Source organism: Lepisosteus oculatus, chromosome 12 (assembly GCF_040954835.1).
Source record: "Lepisosteus oculatus isolate fLepOcu1 chromosome 12, fLepOcu1.hap2, whole genome shotgun sequence".
In the NCBI taxonomy this organism is placed as follows: domain Eukaryota; kingdom Metazoa; phylum Chordata; class Actinopteri; order Semionotiformes; family Lepisosteidae; genus Lepisosteus; species Lepisosteus oculatus.
Window position 1 is genome coordinate 37,325,514 of NC_090707.1, and position 21,281 is coordinate 37,346,794.

At 53.4% G+C, this 21,281-nt stretch overlaps 1 protein-coding gene across 2 annotated transcripts in view; it reads left to right on the top strand.

Moving 5' to 3' along the window:
* LOC102691752 (voltage-dependent T-type calcium channel subunit alpha-1I) overlaps window positions 1–21,281 on the top strand; it is a 74,720-nt gene that overhangs the window by 28,439 nt on the left and 25,000 nt on the right. For both annotated transcript variants that reach the window (XM_069196834.1, XM_069196835.1), the window contains exons 8-19: window positions 1,930–2,360; window positions 10,137–10,288; window positions 11,726–11,911; window positions 12,256–12,373; window positions 13,966–14,121; window positions 14,226–14,316; window positions 14,815–14,975; window positions 15,259–15,783; window positions 17,656–17,756; window positions 18,514–18,637; window positions 19,596–19,664; window positions 20,503–20,681. In XM_069196834.1, coding sequence (XP_069052935.1) covers window positions 1,930–2,360; window positions 10,137–10,288; window positions 11,726–11,911; window positions 12,256–12,373; window positions 13,966–14,121; window positions 14,226–14,316; window positions 14,815–14,975; window positions 15,259–15,783; window positions 17,656–17,756; window positions 18,514–18,637; window positions 19,596–19,664; window positions 20,503–20,681 — 2,293 coding nt within the window. The remainder of the gene's footprint in view (window positions 1–1,929; window positions 2,361–10,136; window positions 10,289–11,725; window positions 11,912–12,255; window positions 12,374–13,965; window positions 14,122–14,225; window positions 14,317–14,814; window positions 14,976–15,258; window positions 15,784–17,655; window positions 17,757–18,513; window positions 18,638–19,595; window positions 19,665–20,502; window positions 20,682–21,281) is intronic.

A 21,281-nucleotide genomic window follows, 5' to 3' on the forward strand; every position in this document is an offset into this window, starting at 1 on the left:
CTGGTGAGCTGTCAGACTGATCTGTTGGACTGTTAGTGCTGGTGAGCTGTCAGACTGGACAGTCGCACTGTTAGTGCTGGTGAGCTGTCAGACTGATCTGTTGCACTGTTAGTGTTGGTGAACTGTCAGACTGATCTGTCGCACCGTTAGTCTTGGTGAGCTGTCAGACTGATCTGTTGCACTGTTAGTGTTGGTGATCTGTCAGACTGATCTGTTGCACTGTTAGTGTTGGTGATCTGTCAGACTGATCTGTCGCACCGTTAGTCTTGGTGAGCTGTCAGACTGATCTGTTGCACCGTTAGTGTTGGTGATCTGTCAGACTGATCTGTTGCACTGTTAGTGCTGGTGAGCTGTCAGACTGATCTGTTGGACTGTTAGTGCTGGTGAGCTGTCAGACTGGACAGTCGCACTGTTAGTGCTGGTGAGCTGTCAGACTGATCTGTTGCACTGTTAGTGTTGGTGAACTGTCAGACTGATCTGTCGCACCGTTAGTCTTGGTGAGCTGTCAGACTGATCTGTTGCACTGTTAGTGCTGGTGATCTGTCAGACTGGACAGTTGCACTGTTAGTGCTGGTGATCTGTCAGACTGGACAGTTGCACTGTTAGTGCTGGTGAGCTGTCAGACTGGACAGTCGCACTGTTAGATCTGGTGAGCTGTCAGACTGGACAATCGCACTGTTAGATCTGGTGAGCTGTCAGACTGGACAGTCGCACTGTTAGTGCTGGTGAGCTGTCAGACTGGACAGTCGCACTGTTAGATCTGGTGAGCTGTCAGACTGGACAGTCGCACTGTTAGTGCTGGTGAGCTGTCAGACTGGACAGTCGCACTGTTAGATCTGGTGAGCTGTCAGACTGGACAGTCGCACCGTTAGTCTTGGTGAGCTGTCAGACTGATCTGTTGCACTGTTAGTGTTGGTGATCTGTCAGACTGATCTGTTGCACTGTTAGTGTTGGTGAACTGTCAGACTGATCTTTCGCGTTGTTATTGCTGGTGAACTCTCAGACTGATCTGTTGCACTGTTAGTGCTGGTGAGCTGTCAGACTGATCTGTCGCACTGTTAGTGTTGGTGAACTGTCAGACTGATCTTTCGCACTGTTAGTGCTGGTGAGCTGTCAGACTGATCTGTTGCACTGTTAGTGTTGGTGAGCTGTCAGACTGATCTTTCGCGTTGTTATTGCTGGTGAACTGTCAGATAATGAGAGAGGAAGGAATGAGCCAGGGATGATTGAGAAAGAGAGATGGGAAAGAGCAATTGCACATTAGACCAAGTTTATTAAAAGACCATCAGTTCATGTCCTGTATGGGGGAGAGAGAGAGGGAGAGACACTGGCAGTCCAGAAGAGTTTATTAAATGTTAATCAGCTCACATGCTGTGCTGGAGAGAGGAGCTGAGGTGGAGGTGGGGAGACACAGAGGGAGACAGTATTCAGGCAAGCAGACTGAATGATCGGATATTCACAGGGTGTGTTGGAGGAGGAATAGGAGGAGAGGGGGAAGAGAGGGAGAAGAGGGATGGCAGGATCAAAGAAAGTTTGCTGAAATTCATACTGGATAGAGCCTCCAATGCCGGGGAGCTTGGTTTTGGAGAAAACTTAATTAAGGCTTAATTAAGAGATCATGCCCCACACCCAACACACATGTGCCTGTACACGCATACACACAGCACACACACAGGCACACGCATATACAGAACACGCACTCACACACGCATGTACAGGCATGCACACAAGACAAAACACAAGCATGCACATACACACACATGCATGCACACGCAAACGCACACAAACACACACTCACACACGTGCACACACTTGCACACACGTGCTCCTCATGGTGTCAGCGCCCCCTGTAAGTTAGTGGCCAGGGTAGCTGTGCCTGATAGTCATGCTGTGCCATACTGACGCCCTCTCGTTTGCCTTCCTCTCCAGCTGCTCTCTGCCCGCATCACGGGCACGTGGAACACACTGCCCAGGCTCTGGTGACCCCCATCGCCCTCAGCGTGACCCCTGACCCCGAGAGCTGCCCTCACTGTGCGCCGGCCCTGCTGCTTCAGGAAGGGGCGGGGACTGGGAGCAGTGGGGCCAACGAGGAGGAGGAAGAGGAGGAGGAAGGGGGCGTGGGAGACGCTGACCGGGTGGGCAAGAGGAGGCCCGAGCCACCTGAGGAGGACGAGGAGGAGGTAGAGGACGAGGAAGGAGCCCGGGGCAAGAAGAAAGGGTGCGGAGGGCAGTGCAAGGAACTGTGGGACGAGATGCGTGCCAAGCTGTGGGGCATCGTGGAGAGCAAGTACTTCAACAGGGGCATCATGATGGCCATCCTCATCAACACCATCAGCATGGGCATCGAGCACCACGAGCAGGTAAGCGCCCCTCGGATTACAAATCCTCAACTCAGCAGGTACCTCTGTGCACGGCGTCTTAAATCAAATACCCACCGGCTGGACAAGAGGGCGTCATGCTTTCTGGCAGGTCGAGCTGAGCTCCAGGAGTCTGTGCACGGATGCGGTCACGTCCGGTGCTGCAGCATAGCGACATACTTCCACAATTCTGGCATAAAAAACAACCAAAAACACAGTTTGATATGTCGAAATATGAGCTGCTTGGCATGTGAGAGACACTGAGCACAGATTTCCGCATGGCTGTTGAACTAGGGGAATCCTATCTAGCGTACCTACCTGTAACACAGCCAGCCTCCTCCGCTAAGAGAGCTCTGTCTACAAGGCCAGCCATCGTCATGGTGCTGACCCCCTGCAGCCCAGCAGGAGTTTAGGGTCACCCCTTAAAGTGGCGATTTCTAGACATTTGGAACAGCTTTGTTTTGACTTGATCAATTAATCAGATTAGAGATCGTACGAAATGAAACGTGCATCCCTGACTTAATTGAACTTACAAACTTACTGCATTGGACAATGTGATCCAGTTCTTCACAGACTGACCCAGACTTGCTGGATTGTGGCTGTCTGGGACAGTTGGTATCCAGCCCTGTGTTACAATGCTATCCCACAGGACGGGAGCAGTCGTATGTATAGTAACGAGCACTAGAAACGTATTCCAAAAACACAACATCATTTAAGATGCTCTGGACTTCTGCAAATGATCTTGTTCCTTTTCGACATTCGACATTTTAGAATTAGTGTGAAAGTACTGTGGCAAAGATACAGTACAAACCTTTTAATCTGAAGGATTCGTTGGATGGATCATTAAAACTAATTAACTGTGCAATGCTTTTGTAAAGCGCCTAGCATTTCATAGTCTGTTTTTCACCTGCAAAAAACTCAGATCGCACAGCTCCAGTGCTTTAAAGCTCTCGCCAGTGAAATATGTCCAGAAAAGGAGTGTTAATAATCGTCTGTCTAGTGCGCTGATGTAGCTAGCAGAGCATGTCTCTCGGTCAATTGGACTAAAATATTTCAAAGCAGTTGCACTTAACGGATAAAAACCTGTCCATTTGAAAAGAAATGGCGAACTAATCAAAATTCATCAAAGCTGATGGAGCTGCTTGAATTAGAGTGCTCCCCACCCCAATTTACAGGTGTCACAGACAACTTAAACATCATCCAGAATTTGAAAGCATACTTTGCTGGTAAAAATCTAAGTGTTTGAAAGGAGCAGGGAGCTGTACGGTGACCCATTGGTTAGAATTGCTGTCTTGCAGCACTGGGCCCCTGGGCTCGATTCCCGACCTGGGCTGTTACTGTCTGGGTGGAGTTTGCATGTTCCCCTCCGTGTTCATGTGGGAATCGCTCAGAGTCTGGAGACCCTGTCGGTTCATTTTCCCCATTTCTTTATTTTCGGTATTTTCAGTTCTAGTGCATTCCTAATTTTGATGTCCTCTATTTATTGTTAAGTTTTGGTGGAGCTCACTGTGGGGCCCGGGAGAAATGTGGCACGAAACTAAGAAGATCACAGCAATAACATCCCATTTCCTCACCGCAGATCCTGTGTTGGACAAGCACATGAAAGACTCTGATATGCATATAAAAGACAATCATTTCTTGTCTGAAAGTGTCTCATTAATAAGCCCTTGAGTCTTTATGTCATTATTTTTTCATTCACATGTAAATTTACTATAAATATTAAACACTGGGCCGTTCCAGAGTCCAGGTTCTGTTGGGCCTGGTGCATGCATAATTCAGCTTTAAGAGCCTGGAGCCTGTTTGGTGTCCAGAGTGAAAGTGCTTCCAGAATTTGAAGCTCCTGTGCCCTCCACAGCCCGGTGGCCCGTGTGGGTTATAAAAAGAGATGGCTTCTCTCTCAATTCAATTCAATTCAAGGTGCTTTATTAGCATGACCGATGGGCACAATCAGTGTTGCCAAAGCAAATAAAAATAATAAAATTAACATGGAACAAAACAAAAAATAGAAGTAAAATAAAATCTACAGACATATTACAGACATTTACAACAAAGACATATTACAAAATATGTCTACCTCAGGCTCTCTCTCTCTCTCTCTCTCTCTCATGGGACTCTGGGAGAGGGGGGGCACAGACACTTGTCCATTTGCAAAGACGCCAGGCCCCGCCCCCTGCACGTAGACATCAGGCCCCGCCCCCTGAGCGTAGACGTCTGGCCCCCACCCCGGAGCGAAGACCTCAGGCTCTGCCCCTGAATGAAGAAAAACCTCAGCCAGGAGATTGCGGATGAGTGAGGGAGAGGTGATGGAGAACAGGCATGCCCACAGCAGCCAACCGGGGTGTTGCAGGGTGCAGCACAGCCCCAGGAACTGGACTTGGAAGAGCTAAAAGCTGCAGCCACGACTACCCCACTCCCCCCGACTACACAACAGAGTATTGGCCCAGTATTGGCCCAAGTGCACCAAGACAAAATGGCCATTTCAGTTGTCTGATCTGGTCCAACAGTGTAGTGCACAGGAGAACACGTCATCTATGGCACACATGCCAATACAAATGTAACAACAGGAAGGGTAAAAACGAGAAGAGACCTTCTTGATCACTAGGTTAGTAAGAGCTAACTGATCCAGCGAATGGCATCAGACCATGTCTTGAAAGGCCTCTTGGAATACGCTTCAGCCCCTTTGTGGAGACATAGCTCTCATTTTTTGGAGACCCAGGCTACCTCTTTCCTCGGTCCAGACGGCCATGTGTCCTTCTAGGCCATTCAGTCATCCATCAGAGCTCCCTGTGAGCCTGCAGTAGAGTCTGGCCAGGTCCCAGCTCCACGGGTGGGGCTTCACAGCCAGGAGATCAGAAACTGTCAGAAGGAGAAAAACACATCCCGGGAAATGAAGATGTAGCCCTGCGCTGGAGCTAAAGATAGCCTGCTGTCCCCCGCACTCTCGCCCACCCCCTCACTGCTGCACAGCCAGCAGAGGTCAGAGTTCGCGCATTGCGGCTGAGTGGGCGCCTGGAGATTAAAAATAACCGTGGGAGAGAGAAGGAGCGGACAGATGCACGCTCTGACTTGCACACGCTGATGGGAAAAGTAGAAAGTGGGGGCACGCTGGCTTATTTCACTGGTGGGAGCGCACATCGGACGATACAGGGCTTTCTCAGGCGGGACTTGGAGTGCTGGGCTCTCCCCGTGGAGATCCTGTTTTTATATCCCGTTCCCACTCCAGACCCCTGAGAGGGCCGGGGAGTTTTGCTTCATTGCACCTCTTAGCTCAAGCAAAGCTGGAGATTTTGTGACCAAACTGTTGGCTTTTGTTTTCGTAGATTGCATTCAAAGCCTGACATTTTCAGAACCGAAAGTGGGTGGAAGTGCATTCTGTTGTGCATCGGTGTCTTTAACTGACAGCACATATCACGGCTGGATTGTTTCTTCCTCCTCTGAACTTAAGGCCACCTGATCATTGTAAATTACAGGGTTCATCCTTCTAGACCTCAGGGTTGTGTTCATCCCATGACATGGCTGCCTGTGTTTATCGGTGTGCATTTGTACTGACTTGCACTGATGTGCTTTCGAAGTGAGGTGTCATACGGGTGACATCTCTCATGGTCACGCCTACCCCAGTGCATTCTGGTCACCGTGCATTCTGGTCAGGGCGGAGCTGTGACCTGCCGACCAGTCCACTCACAGGGGCACGAGCCTAGGATTCGCACAGGGAAAGGGTGCAAACGCCCAGCAGAGCTGCCGGGGTATATCTGGTAACTGTAGCTAACACGCTGTCTACACCAGGGCTGGGCTACCCCACTTTATAGAGAGCCAGATTCCCACAGACACTACAAGTGCTTTTCAATGAGCAACATAGGCTGCAAAAATAGATCAGGCTATTTGAGTACTTCAAGTTTATTTCATAGGTGTAATGAAACGCAGAGAGCTCTATGACCGTCAGACTGGGGCTGATGTAAATCGTGACCCTAAATTTATAACCATTAAACATGGGGATTTCTGCCTGCCACTAGCTTAGATCCGGAGAGCAGCCATTCACAGAGCTTCTCCATCTCCCAGCGAGTGTAGGGATAAGGGGTATTAACTGTTAACTCTGACCTCTTCATTTACAAATTGGCCATTCCCAGTTGGATAATGTGCTGGGCGCCCCTGGCCGGGCCCTGGCTAATCCCCAGGGTTGTGTTGTGCGTTTGCTTGGACTGTTGCAAAACTGAGACGAGCTTCCCTGCATCCGTCCGAAAGGGTCGCGGCCGCCCGGAGTCTATCCCAGAAGGAATGTGCGTTTAGCCGAGCCTAATTCGACAAGCGGAGCTGCCATCTCTCCTCCCTTCCCCCTTCCTCTTTCATTCCTCCCATCAAACCTCTGCCCGTCTCCCCCCACGCCTCTCATTGTCTGGCCGTTCAGTTTTGAGCCGCTCAATAGCCCTTCATTGAACCGGCTCACAAGCGAGCCCGGCATGATTGGCGCCCCGGCTTGCGCTATTGAGAGGCGGCGCCGAAGCCGCAGGCTGCAGGCAGAGCTCTCACGGGCACACAATGGCGAGGGTCCGCGCACACCGCGGTTTCTCCGGGGGCGTGTTCTCGCCAGCCTGCGGGCTGCGAGCTCGGCACAGCGAGGCAGGCAGGAGGGCTCCGTCACAATGCAGCAACTTCAGCTTATCGAGAGGCCGTTTCTGTCAGCAGAGGGCTGCCCGGGAGGAGCGCCTTCCTGCTGAAGAGGATGCTGGGACTGGGGAGGTGTCAGCCCTAGTAGAAGGGAATGATATAGTAAGCCTACAATAAGAGGGCAAACAATGCCAACTGCTGGAGGCAAGAAAGAACCCCAAAATTGGAGAGAGCAGGGGGGGGGTCCCCGATAGAGGAAAGCACACAGTTCCAATTCGGGAAGGCTTCACCGGGACCCTCAGACTGCCAAGCCACAGCCCCCCAGATCGCCTTGCTCCTCACTGGAGTGTTTCCTCCTGCAGACGGACCGCGGGCACTGAGGCCGAAGGAGTAAAGGAGTCCGCTGTCGTGAATCCTTGCAGTTTCTAGAAAGCTCTGTGTCACGCTGGCTGGCAGGGACGGGCGGCCCCAGCCTTCCCCCGTCACCTCGCCGAGCGAATTCGCAGGACAAGTCCTCCGGCCCGTGTCTGAGGTCGCGGTCAGTCGGCGCCGGACCCCAGCTGCCGAGCCAGTCCTGCTCTCTTATACACACTGATTGCACTGCAGGCGGCACATCTCAGCCCCCCTTGCGTGTGCCAGCGGACCCCTGGGGTCGTGTTCTCGGCGATGGCTAACGCGAAGCAGCGCTTTGCAGCTCCGCGGTGCCTCGATATCTCCCCCCCCCGCCCCAGATCGGCTCACCGTCGCTCGCTCGCTCTCTCTGTGTCAGTGTGTGACCCCAGGGCTGAGTACCGCAGTGATGCCAGCCAAAATGCCATGCTCTTCAGTGACCTTTCCAGGCTGCTGTCGCTTTGACCACCATCTCGGACTTAACCCTTTCATGGACAGCGCAAGTTAAGCACATTACAGTCCCTTCGTATTGGAAGAGAGAACCTTACTGCAGACAGAACTCCCCTAGTTTAGCCTGGGTCGTACAGTATGTTCATATCATGTGTGATCGGATTTGTTGCAACCAAAATGTTGTTCCTGTAATCACCTTATAGTCTATAGCAGTGTGATTATACCAATATCTGTGCTGCAGTAGCTGTGTTGCGATGTTGCTGTGCAGTAGCAGTGTCGCAGTGTTGCGCTGCAGTAGCTGTGCTGCAGTGCAGTATCTGTGTTGTTGTGCAGTATCTGTGTTGCTGTGCAATAGTGGTGTTGCTGTGCAGTAGCCTGTGCTGCAGTGCAGTAGCAGTGTCGTTGTGCGGTAGCAGTGTCGTTGTGCAGTAGCTGTGTTGTTGTGCAGTAGCAGTGTTGCTGTACAGTAGCAGTATTGCGGTGTTGCGGTGCAGTATCTGTGTTGTTGTGCAGTATCTGTGTTGCTGTGCAATAGCGGTGTTGCAGTGCAGTAGCTGTGTTGCAGTAGCTGTGTTGCGGTGTTGATGTGCAGTAGCTGAGTTGCAGAAGCAGTGTTGCGGTGCAGTAGCTGAGTTGCAGTAGCAGTGATGCGGTGCAGTAGTTGTGTTGTTGTGCAGTAGCTGAATTGCTGTGCAGTAGCTGTGCTGCAGTAGCTGTGTTGCGGTGTTGCTGTGCAGTAGCTGTGCTTCACAGTAGTACAGAACACCTTACAGTATCACACATGTGCTCTTGCTGCCATTGTCAAGCCTCTTTGTTTCATTTTTAATTCATTTAGAAACAGGATTTAAAACATATACAACATCATCCAAAATGATGTCCCGTGACTCAACCGTTCGAGCACGTGCTTTTCTCTGCTTCTACCAGAAAGGCCCATGGCACAGCAGAAGTAGTAAAAGGCTGGTATCCCGGAGGCTGCTGTCTGGCGGTCTGGCGCTCTGGCGCTCTGGCGCTCTGGCTGTCTGGCGGTCTGGCGGTCTGGCTGTCTGGCTGTCTGGCTGTTGTTGCTAGGAGCTTCTGGAGAAATGCTCAGCACAGGCACATGTGGGAACCCTGCTGCCTGCTCTGTGCTCTGCTACAGAGTCACAAACCCCACCGACACCTCGCCGTATAGAGCAGGCTGCCCTCCGCTCTCCACTGTAAATGTCAGCCGTGTGTATCCGCGGCTGATTGCTTTGGGGAAAATGTGGTCTATTACTCCAGACACCGTATGACATCATATAACATCTTACAGATACTTACAGGCAGATACAGAAGTTTAATTAGTTCACTGTCTGGCGGCGTGTTTTAGGACTCACACTTTTATTATATGCTCCATAAATCACACAAAGGTGCAGGTTGAGCCGGGGACTCGAGCAAAGCCGAGGTTATTGTGTTACAAAGCTGCAAAGCCCGGTTTTGGATTCTCCCCGCCCCCCACCGTGACACGAGGTTTTTGACCCCCTTAAAGTGACACGGAGGCAGAATTTAAAATAGTCCAACCGGCTGCAGGCTCCTTTGCTGAGCTGAAGGTGAGAAAATGAGGAATTGGCCGTTGGCACCACAAGAGGCCGTTGGCACCCAGCTGTGAGCTCATCTCGGCTGCCCTGCTGACCCGACAGACCCATGCGCTGCTCTTGAGGGCTTGAGTCCAGAGATGTCTGGTGTGGATGACAATCGCAGGCGTCTGCAGACCCGCTTGTGCAGAGAGATGCCACAGTTGTGGTTCCGTGCGGCTGTCCAGAGGGCCGTCGGAGGTGGACGGGCCTAGGTATTTCCTCTGCTCGCCAGCGACCCCTGGGTCAGCAGACACGCTGGCTGTGGTCAGCGAGGGCCAGACACCACGCTGGCAGTGGTCAGCCTGGGCCAGGCCCCCTCCCCGGTCAGCAGACACGCTGGCAGTGGTCAGCCTGGGCCAGGCCCCCTCCCCAGTCAGCAGACACGCTGGCAGTGGTCAGCGAGGGCCAGGCCCCCTCCCCGGTCAGCAGACACGCTGGCAGTGGTCAGCCTGGGCCAGGCCCCTTCCCCGGTCAGCAGACACGCTGGCAGTGGTCAGCCTGGGCCAGGCCCCCTCCCCGGTCAGCAGACAGGCTGGCAGTGGTCAGCCTGGGCCAGGCCCCCTCCCCGGTCAGCAGACACGCTGGCAGTAGTCAGCGAGGGCCAGGCCCCCTCCCCGGTCAGCAGACAGGCTGGCAGTGGTCACACCTGACCGATGGCTGAGCCAGTGGAGGCAGTGATTCACCTGGAGGGACGCCACATGCGCGCTGCCCACACTCTGTCTCCTCACTCCCCCCCCCACAGCCGGAGGAGCTGACCAACGTGCTGGAGATCTCCAACATCGTCTTCACCAGCATGTTCGCCCTGGAGATGATCCTCAAGCTCACCGCCTTCGGCTTCTTCAGCTACCTGAGGAACCCCTACAACATCTTCGACGGCATCATCGTCATCATCAGGTGAGTGAGGGCTGCCAGCATGGGCCACATGTAGTGTTTCAACCACAGGGCCCCGTCATCCTGAAGTTAAGAGGGGGTGCTGCCTGGTGCCATTGAGAGCTCTGGTTTTGAGCTCTGTTGCTGCTCGTCTCTTTGTGTAATGGGGTGGCGTTGCCTGTCTTATCTTAGCGCTAATAAGCACTAAGAATACATCCAGCAAGTAAAGGGCTACCCGCTGCAGGCCAGTGTGCTTCTCTGACACTGCTCTCTTCATCCCCCTCTCTTCTATCTGCACTTTCCCCTCTCTCTGCTGCCACCCCCTGCCCCTTTTCTCCTCTATCCTTTCTGTCTGCCCTTCTCTCTTCTCCTCTTCTCTCTCCCACCTCCCTCTGTCTCTCTCCCCTGGTCCCCTCTCTCCCCCGGTCTCCTCTGTCTCCTCTCTCCTCTCTCCCCTGCTCTCTTCTCTCCTCTCTCCCCCTGGTGTCCTCTGTCTCCTCTCTCCCCCGGTCTCCTCTGTCTCCTCTCTCCTCTCTCCCCCGCTCTCTTCTCTCCTCTCTCCCCCTGGTGTCCTCTGTCTCCTCTCTCCCCCGGTCTCCTCTGTCTCCTCTCTCCTCTCTCCCCCGCTCTCTTCTCTCCTCTCTCCCCCTGGTGTCTTCTGTCTCCTCTCTCCCCCGGTCTCCTCTGTCTCACCCCCACTCTCCTCTCTACTCTCTTCCCTGGTCTCCTCCTCTTTCCTCTCTCCCCCGGTCTTCTCTGTCTCCTCTTTCCTCTCTCCCCTGGTCTCCTCCTCTCTCCTCTCTCTCCCGGTCTCCTCTGTCTCCTCTCTCCTCTCTCCCCTGGTCTCTTCCTCTTTCCTCTCTCCCCCGGTCTCCTCTGTCTCCTCTCTCCTCTCTCCCCTGGTCTCTTCCTCTTTCCTCTCTCCCCCGGTCTCCTCTGTCTCCTCTCTCCTCTCTCCCCTGGTCTCCTCTCTCACCCTGTCTCCTCTCTCCTCTCTCCCCTGGTCTTCTCCTCTCTCCTCTCTCCCCCGGTCTCCCCTGTCTCCTCTCTCCTCTCTCCCCTGGTCCCCTCTCTCCCCCGGTCTCCTCTGTCTCCTCTCTCCTCACTCTCCCGGTCTCCTCTGTCTCCTCTCTCCTCTCTCCCCTGGTCTCCTCTCTCCTCTCTCCCCCTGGTGTCCCCTATCTCCTCTCTCCCCTCTCCCCCGGTCTCCTCTGTCTCCTCTCTCCTCTCTCCCCCGGTCTCCTCTCTCCTCTCTCCCCCGGTCTCCTCTGTCTCCTCTCTCCCCCGGTCTCCTCTGTCTCCTCTCTCCTCTCTCCCCCGGTCTCCTCTGTCTCCTCTCTCCTCACTCCCCCGGTCTCCTCTGTCTCCTCTCTCCCCTCTCCCCGGGTCTCCTCTCTCCTCTCTCCCCCGGTCTCCTCTCTCCCCTCTCCCCCTGGTGTCCTCTGTCCCCCCTCCCCCCAGTGTGTGTGAGATCATCGGCCAGTCCGACGGGGGCCTCTCGGTGCTGCGGACCTTCAGGCTGCTGCGGGTGCTCAAGCTGGTGCGCTTCATGCCGGCGCTGCGGCGGCAGCTGGTGGTGCTGATGAAGACCATGGACAACGTGGCCACCTTCTGCATGCTGCTCATGCTCTTCATCTTCATCTTCAGGTGAGGGGGGGGGGGGGGGGGCCCGTGTGCAAGCTGCACTTTTCCCAGGAGGGGTTTCCTTATCTATCGCAGCGAGGTGTCGTTAGTGTAGGCAGAGGGCAACAGCCCATGACTCCTTCGCTGGCCCAGCTCTGCTCCCTTTCCTGTGCATTAACTTCAGAAAGTGAGAGGTCCTCTTGGGTTTGTCTCTGGCAAATCCGAGTGCGACGCAAACTTCCAGTTCTCCGACTGTGAGAAGACAGTCAGAGATTACTCCCCTGGGCGCGGAGAAAGCATTTCGCAAGCAGATACCATAGGGAGAGGATTCCTTTGACTCCCACGTCCCCTGTCTGTGTTTCCGGCAGTATCCTGGGGATGCACATTTTCGGGTGCAAGTTCAGCCTGAAGACGGACGCCGGGGACACGGTTCCAGACCGGAAGAACTTCGACTCGCTGCTGTGGGCGATCGTCACCGTCTTCCAGGTACGGTAACCGGGTCCGCGAGGAGGACACGGAGGTGGAGACGCCGAGCTGACCAGCGGGCGTGGGGGATGTGTGTGTATCGGGCAGGCAGGCGGGTGATTACAGTTAGCCTGCGCTGCTTTGCCATTTCCAGCCGCGCACAGCGAAAGAGTCAGACTCTCGCGTTAAATCTCACCCTTGAGGCAGGCTTGCGAGTGGACGGCCGCTAAGCCACCAGCTGGGCCCATCACACAGGCTCCTCGGTTAAAACATTTGCTACAGAGCCAGTGGGAAATTAACCATGGTAATAATTCATTTCACTTATATAGCTTTTCTGGACACTCCACTCCAAGCACTTTACAGGTCATGGGGAATCCCACTACCACCACCAATGTGCAGCCCCACCTGGATGATGCGCCAGTCCGCTCCCCACACACCAGCTCTCAGTGCAGAGGAGAGCAGAGTGATGAAGCCAGTTCAGAGATGGGATTATTAGGAGGCCATGATTGGTAAAGGCCAGGGGGTAATTTGGCCAGGTTGGTAGGGGTTACACCCCTACTCTTTTCAAGAAATGCCCTGGGATTTTTAATGACCACAGAAAGTCAAGACCTCAGTTTTACATCTTTTCCAAAGGACGGTGCTTTTTTAAAACTATAGTTCCCTTCACTATACTGGGCCATTAGGACCCACACAGACCGCAGGTGAGTGCTCTCTACTGGTCCAACACTGCTTCCAGCAGAAACCATAGGTTTTCCCTGGAGGTCTCCCATCCAGGTACTGGCCAGGCTCACACCTGCTGAGCTCCAGTGGAGAGTTGCAGGATGATCTGGCTGTTTTTACTATCTGCACCGATCCTCTGGAGCGCTCCAGTTTCCCGGTTCTCCTTGTATCGCGGAGCTAGCCAACAGCAAGATGAGCGTGACCACCTGTTAGTCCTGTGTACTGTAGCAGTGAAGTGAGAATGAACGGCACTTGCTGTAACTGTCAATTCCCTTCTGAATCTAGCCTTTTCTGGAGGATGTGCTCTCTTGTCTTCGTTGCATAGTGGGGATGTAGAGACTTTGGCTCCTTCAGCTCCACTGCCAGAACAGTGTAGCCCAAGGAGATGGGAAATTTGTAGCAGCAGGAGCCCCTCCTGGCCCTGCGGGCCTGTGGCGTGGCTACCACTGTTTGTAAATACTGTTCCCAAGCCAGCCTTAGCAGAAACGTCAGTCGCAGTGAGGCATGTCCAATCACAAGCAGGAGCTTTGCATTAAGAATCCCCAGATCTGGGGGAGAAGTGTCCAATGTCACCCCCTGGGTGTCCCACGCATGCGTCTCCTCTCGCCAGCTCGTGTGGCCTCTTGTGTGTCCGGCTGCTGGCTTTAGGGCATGCAAGGTGCTGCCTGGACTCCCGACCCCTGGAGACCCGCAGGACAGAACCGGCCCAGTTTCTGCCTTTGAGTGCAGGTCCCCGCCAGCCCAGGCCGAAATGAATCAGGCAGAGATCTGAGGGGGAGGGAGGTCAGGGCCGCCCAGGGATGAGATGCATCGCGATGTTGGTGACAGTGACCCCTGCTGGCCGGAGGAGGTCAGCACGGCCCTGTATTAAGCTGTATGCGGGTGTGCCACAGATCCTGACGCAGGAAGACTGGAACGTGGTGCTGTACAACGGGATGGCCTCCACCTCCCCCTGGGCAGCCCTCTACTTCGTGGCCCTCATGACTTTCGGGAACTACGTGCTCTTCAACCTGCTGGTGGCCATCCTGGTGGAGGGGTTTCAGGCCGAGGTGAGTGGCAAAGCCACCCCAGGGGCACAGGCGGAGCGACCCCAGAGAGGGTCCGAGACAGCCATTTCTCTCTCTCTCTCTCTCTCTCTCTCTCTGCGTGACAGGGGGACGCCAACCGCTCGTACTCGGACGACGACAGGTCCTCGTCTAACTTCGAGGAGGGCGAGAAGCAGAAAGACTCCCTTCAGCTCTCAGGTACGGCGGCCTGGGCGCGATCTGACCCTCAGGCAGATGGGAGGCAGCAAGTGGGCCTGTCCCATTGGCTCTCAGAGAATCCTGCCCCTTTCTCTTTTCCTTCACCCAATTATTGGTTTAATTAAGTAGACCTTTTCTACAAAGCAGCAGATTTTGCTACTTCTCCTCCTGTTTTGATTCATCGGTCACTCCACCTTTAATTCGGTCTCTGTGAAATATTGTTAACATGTGTAATTCTGCTCTTGTTATCTCATCGTCCGGGGTTGTATTGTAAATGTTGTCCAGTATCCCGTGTCGTGCTGTATTTCTTTATAAAACAGCCCTGCGATAATGCAGGGTGCCCTGGATGGAAGGGATTGCCGGACTATTCTTTCTAAACTGAACAAGAAAGAAATCGCAATGCTTTTAAATAAAACCTCAGAAGGGTTCGAAAGCTGTAATTAAACAGCCAGTATCTCAATTCAGGGTCCAGTTTAGTAAGTGTTCCCTTCACTCCAGACCCCAAGATCTGCACTTTGACCCCCAACGGCCACCTGGAGCCCGGCCCTGTGCCTTCCTCCAAGGCGCCGTACGCTTCAGAGAGGTTGCATTGGAGCCTGGGTTCGAGGAAGAGCAGTGTCATCTCCCTGGGCCCGGCCAACCTGGAGCAAAGGTCGCTGGTAAGGACAGCTGCCCAGCTCTTTAACGCATCTAGTAGCCAGATCTCGTTTCTCCTCCAGGGAGACTGCTTGATTTCACCCTGTAAAGTAATTGAAGATAAAACACGGTTTGATTATCTGTAATTAACAGTATTTTAATTGTGTTTTCGAAACAGGTACCTTCTAGTTCTCTCCTGCACAACCATTCCTTGCTTCTCCCCTCATGCGAAAAGACGCATTCCTAATGCAAGAAATTGCATATGGCTAATAAAGTGATCTGATCTGATCTTATCATGTGTTACAGTGCGGCAGGCGCAATTCCCACTACCACCACTGGGGGCGCCCTCCTCAGTCCTCCTGGAGCCGGAGGTCCAGCTGGAACAGCCTGCGCTGGCCCTCCGTGGGAATGGGGATGACCGTGGTGGGGGGAGGCGGCGGCGGCGGCGGAGGCAGCAGTAACGCCCGGACCCGGAACCCCCCCAACCCCGCCGAGCACGAGTCCCTGCTCTCGCACCCCTCCCTCCCTCGCGCCGCCCCGCCCGCCCCCATGGCGCGCCACGTGCCCGCCCACCCCCCGCCGCCCCCCCGGCGGGACCGGCGCGCCCTCTCGCTGGAGCTCCCCGTGCTGCTGCAGGTCCCCGGCGCCCCGCCCCTCCCCCAGGCTCTGCAGCGCAAGAAGAGTTTCTCGGGGCCACAGGGGGCCCCGGGGGATCACCAGGACTGCAACGGCAAGACCCCCGGCCCCCAGCAGCAGCACCTCCTGGGCGAGGTGTTCCCCCAGCTCAACACCCGGAAGGAGAGGGAGGAACTGGAGGAGGAGATCGACTACGTGAGTGCGAGAGGCTGAACAGCATGGCGGAGTCATGACAGAATAACAATGATAATAATAGTTCCTTACACTTCTATGTAGCCCTTCTCTGGACAGTCCGCTCAAAGCTCTTTACAGGTAATGGGGGATCCCACTACCGCCACCAATGTGCCATTGGACCCAACCTGGATGATGCAACGGCAGCCATCAGTGGGGAGGAGAACAGAGAGATGAAGCCAGTTCAGAGAGGGGGGTGATTAGGAGGCCACGATGGGTAAAGGGCAGGGGGTCATTTGGCCGGACACCAGGGTAACACCCCTACTCTTTTCAAGTAACGCCCTGGGATTTTGTGATGACCACAAAGAGTCAGGGCCTCAGTTTTACATCTCATCCAAAGGACAGCACCTTTTTTTACAGTATAGAGTCCCCATTACTGTACTGGGGCAATAGGACCCACACAGATCACAGGTACTGGCGCAGGTACTCACACCTGCTTAGCTTCAATGGGCTGCCAGTTGTGGGTTGCACACCTTGACTACACACAAAAACCTGCTTAGGACAGGGGTCAGCACTTCTTCACCTGCCCTGAAATGAAGAAATGCTTCAGATTTATCTCGTCTGTCTGCTAAACTAATATGAAATCCTGCACCAGTCGGCTTCTGTCTCAACAGCAGTGTGTGATGGACGGCGCTGTTGTAGAGCCCAGGGTGATCCATGAATCTGCCTCTGCTGGGAGGCGACAAAGCACAAATTTCAGGCCCTCTCTCTCATTACCGTCAAGTCCACATGACCGTGTGTATTGCTCTTTTAAAGTGAATTGGTTCTTATAGCCCCTGGTGAAACACAGTCAGTCTTACATTGCCCCACCAGGCAATCCACTAATATCTAAATCTGGGAAATGGCTGGAAAACCATCAAAGGTTAGATAAAAACACACTGCTGCTGTGATGCAATCTGTATGCCGGTTCAAGCAGGTTGAAAAAAGGATCTTGCTGTCTTCCAGTGCACAAAACAGCAAGATTGGCGTCTGCTTTTCGCCCCAGTTATTTGTTAGATATTTATCACTGGCCGTTAAAGATATGAAATGAGATGGGAAGAGGAGACTGTTCAGGCAGTCATTCCTGCAGTTCGCTTTCCATTTATTGAGCTATTTGGAGTAAAAAGGCAAAATCTCATGTGTTTCGGCCTTTCTTATTTGCTAATCGAATAATGCCTGTAAAACCTGCAGGGCCTCTGTCTCTGTACTGTTCTGGACTGGACTGGACAGGGCCTCTGTCTCTGGACTGGACTGGACTGGACAGGGACTCTATCTCTGTACTGGACTGGACTGGACTGGGCCTCTGTCTCTGGACTGGAGAGGGCCTCTGTCTCTTGCCTAGACTGGACAGACTCTGTCTCTGGCCTGGACTGGACAGGGCCTCTGTCTCTGGCCTGGACTGGACTGGGCCTGTCTCTTAACAGGGAGCAAACAAATATTTAAAATGCAAAATAAACAAAATTCTTCTTGCGCTTCTGACTAGACCTCTTCAGTAGTCAGTGCTAACACAGTCCTTGTCTTCCTTCTTCCATTCCCTCTAGTACAGTTTACATAACAGACGGCAGATGGTGATTGGCACTGAGGGCTTCCCCTCCCTGGTTTTTAAATTGTCTACAAGCCAATGGTCTTGTACCGACAGGTCAGGTGACTGAGGGCATCTGCTCATTCCCCACAGCATTCTGGGGATTGTAGTTCAGACAAGGAACTCCCTCATGTCTGAAGCCATTGCCCTCGCTCAAGGCCCAGTTAAGGACATGTGAGCTGGGAAGTCAGTGTTAATGCTGTCCAGTTGACTCCGGTAGCCAAGTCCAGATCTGTGCTGGTTCAACATGCGCCACTGTTGTGTCTCCCTTCCAGAGTCTTTGTTTCCGAATCCAGAAGATGATGGAGGTGTACAAGCCAGACTGGTGTGAGGCCAGGGATGACTGGTCCGTCTATCTCTTCTCCCCACAAAACAAGTCAGTCTGCCCAGTGATCGGGGGGTGGGGGTGGTGGCGGTTGGGAAGAGGTGTTGGCAAGCAGACAAAGACTTTCTTGAGTCCATCCACAGAAGAAACTGGTCAGCCTGCGACCCCTTGCAATTCAAACCAATGCTCCAATCAGCTTGTTCCGTATTGAATTGATATTCAGCTAGTATAATAGTCATAGTCTCATTAGCTTTTCTGTCTCTTTTTTGAAGATTTCTACCACTAATCTTCTAACAAAAGTGACTGATCCCTTTGTGTTTTCAATTAATTTTATGTATAGCTTGTTAAATCCCTTCCCAGCTCTAATGGGGTCACTGCCCTAGTGTCACCTTATTTTCCAGCAGCCGTGGGTGGAACGGGACCACACACCTCTTTTGCTGTCTTTTCCTTGTTTCCAGCTTAAGTGCTTAAGTAAGGAGAGTGCTGGAGCTGAAAAATACAGCTTAATAAATATAAATGACTTTGTTTCCTGGATCACACATGATACCATGCAACCTTTGCCCCTCTGTGGCAATGTTTCTAGCCCTCCGTTACCATGTACAGTTGATCATATCCACTGTACCAGTTTTATCCATATTGTACTGGGATGCAATTTTGAGCCTTTTGCATCAGATAGAAACAAGATAGGAATTAGGGCCAGAAGTTGGCATCCCTGTCTATGACCGTGTGAAGTTCTGGATTCATCATTTCTGTCTTTCTCTTCCACTCACTGTTTGCACTTCTTCTGTGGTTGGCACTGTTCCCGCAGGTTCAGGCTGCTGTGCCAGTCCATCATTGCTCACAAGCTCTTTGACTACGTGGTCCTGGCCTTCATCTTTCTCAACTGCATCACTGTGGCCTTGGAGAGGCCCAAGATCCACCAGGGAAGCCTGGTAAGAAAGTTTCCCAGTCCCAGATCTAGACCTAAGAGCATAGCCCAGAGATATCTGGCTTCTTAGCTAGGATTGGTCCCCAAGAGTACAGCCTGCCAACTACTCAACACGAGATCAGTCAGCCCACTGGAGTACAGTCTGGTGATCTCATAAAGCTACTCAATCCAAGACCAGTCCCCCCAAGTACAGCCGGGAGATCTCGTCCTGGTTCCCAGTTTGATACTAATCTCCCTGAGTACAGCCTGGAGATCTCATCCAGCTTCCCAATCCAAGATCAACTCCCTTGAGTACAGCCTGGAGATCTCAACTGCCTTCCAAGTCCAAGACTTATCCCCTTGAGTATAGCCTGGAGATCTCATCCATTTTCCCAATCCAAGACTAGCCCTCTTGAGTACAGCCTGGAGATCTCACCCAGCTTCCCAATCCAAGATCTGTCCCCTTGATTAGAGCCTGGGGATCTCATCCAAGGTTGCCCCTCCAGAGTACAGTCTTTGAATTCCATCCTGGTTTCAAATTGAAGATAAGATCCCCGGAGCGCAGGTTCCTAGTCCGGGAGGAGCCCGTATTTCACAGAGATCAAAGCCAGGGTACTTCTTCAGGATTTACACCTGCAGTGATAATTCACATGATTTCTAAACAGTGCCCTGTACATAAATAAACAGTGTACATTAACTGAAGCCAGTTTGAAATGGAAATGCAGACATGTTCGTATTGCAAATGAGTGCCGAGGTCCACAAGTAAAAAACGTGTGTGAGTGAGTGCCTAGTGTGTGAATCGGTTGTGCGGCACAGGGGTAGGTGTGTTCATGGTGGCCTCCAGACAGCAGGCCAAGGTCCCCCATCGCTCCAGACCAGATAGCCTGTAGCCCACCCTGGCCACAAACCAGCCCCTGCTCCTGCAACTTCCTGATGAGCCCTGAAGACAGAGGCAGTGGTTTAATTCTGTGTGCTTTCCACAGGAGCGCCTCTTCCTCACCATCTCCAACTACATCTTCACTGCCATCTTTGTGGCCGAGATGACACTCAAGGTAAGGAGGTTGATCTGTGTTTGTCCATCCATCTGTCCATGCATCCACCTGTTCTGTCACACTCCCACAAGGGCAGCAGTGCTGGTCATCCCTGGACTATAAGAACCCGCCTGACTGATGCTTCAGGGCTGGGATCAGAGCGGTCATTCTCGGTGCTGAGGGGTGGGCGGGTCAGGGGGCCAGGCGAGAGTCACCCGCTGAGAGCTGGCCTTGTCCTCGGCGTTTGTTGGGCTCGTGGACTGGCCAAGAGCACGCTTTTCAGAGAGCGGAAAGCGAATGAGATCTTCTCTCCCCCTGTGCTGGTCAAAGCACGAGCACCGATTTGAGAAACGCCGGCTGCTTCCAAACTCGGATGGTTCCTGAAAACGCACATTGGACGTTGGAGCTGATCTGCCAGTTTCTTCCTCACAGATGAAGCGCCTTGTTGCCCTGTGAATCAGGATGTGGTGCAGGAGAGCTTAGCTTCTGTGACTCCTTCCTGCAGGGCAATTCAACACACTGAGTGGAGTGACACCAGCGGATACAGCCACAAGCAAAACAGGCAGGCCAGTCTGGATCTCCCGCACAACCCTGCATAATGACTTCTGCTCGGAGCCTTTAGCGGAGAAATCCCCTCAGCTCCACGGGCTCCTGTGTCCCCTCCTTTTGCAGGAAGTGTCTGTTTCATGCACACACTGTGGAGCGGGCAGCTGGCCCATAGCTCCGCCCACAGGGGGAGTGTAATGACCACGGAAGGGCAGAACGGCCAAACGGAGAGCCCAGGCCTGCTAGGCTGACGGGAGGGCGAGAGTGGCGGGCCGCCCTCAGTGCTCGGTGTGTGTGTGTGCTCCTCGCGCAGGTGGTGTCCATGGGGCTGTACTTCGGCGAGCAGGCCTACCTGCGCAGCAGCTGGAACGTCCTGGACGGCTTCCTGGTCTTCGTCTCCCTCGTCGACATCGTGGTCTCCATGGCGGGCGGGGCCAAGATCCTGGGGGTCCTGAGGGTGCTGAGGCTCCTGCGCACCCTGCGCCCCCTCAGGTACGGGGACTTGTGTGCGGCTGTTTGTGGGGCTTCTGCAGGGACGGCACCCCTGAAGCACCGGTGCCGAGACGTGGAAAAGCCCCATAAGTCACGTGCCATCGATCTCACTACGTACGAGCAGTGAGAGAGGCCTTTCCTTTACTAGATCAAGTACCGGATCACGGCAGTGTCCCCTCTAAGCGCACAAAGGCGATGAAATCAGCGCACACGGGAAATTGAACAGCGCACAAAAAATTAAATTCCCCCAAAAATATGATAATAAGACGAACAGGGTCGTCAATTGAAAAATGCTAAATTGACCACATGAGACTGGCTGGGAGAGGCCCACCTTGGCTCTGTGCGTTATTATCGCTACTCGATCATCGATATCTCTGCTCTCGTTGTCTCGTAGCTCCCTGCTCATGCCGGCTCCACACTCAGTCTCTCTGACTGGGCTCGTTGAGTCGCTGTCCCAGACTGTTGGATCTCTATGTTTCTATGAGGATGACTATGTTAACAAAAAATAATTTCAGGTTGACAACTTTACATCCACCCAATTTAGTGTGCACTCGTTTTAATCACTGGGAAGAAATGTGTACAACTTGACATTTTTGCGCA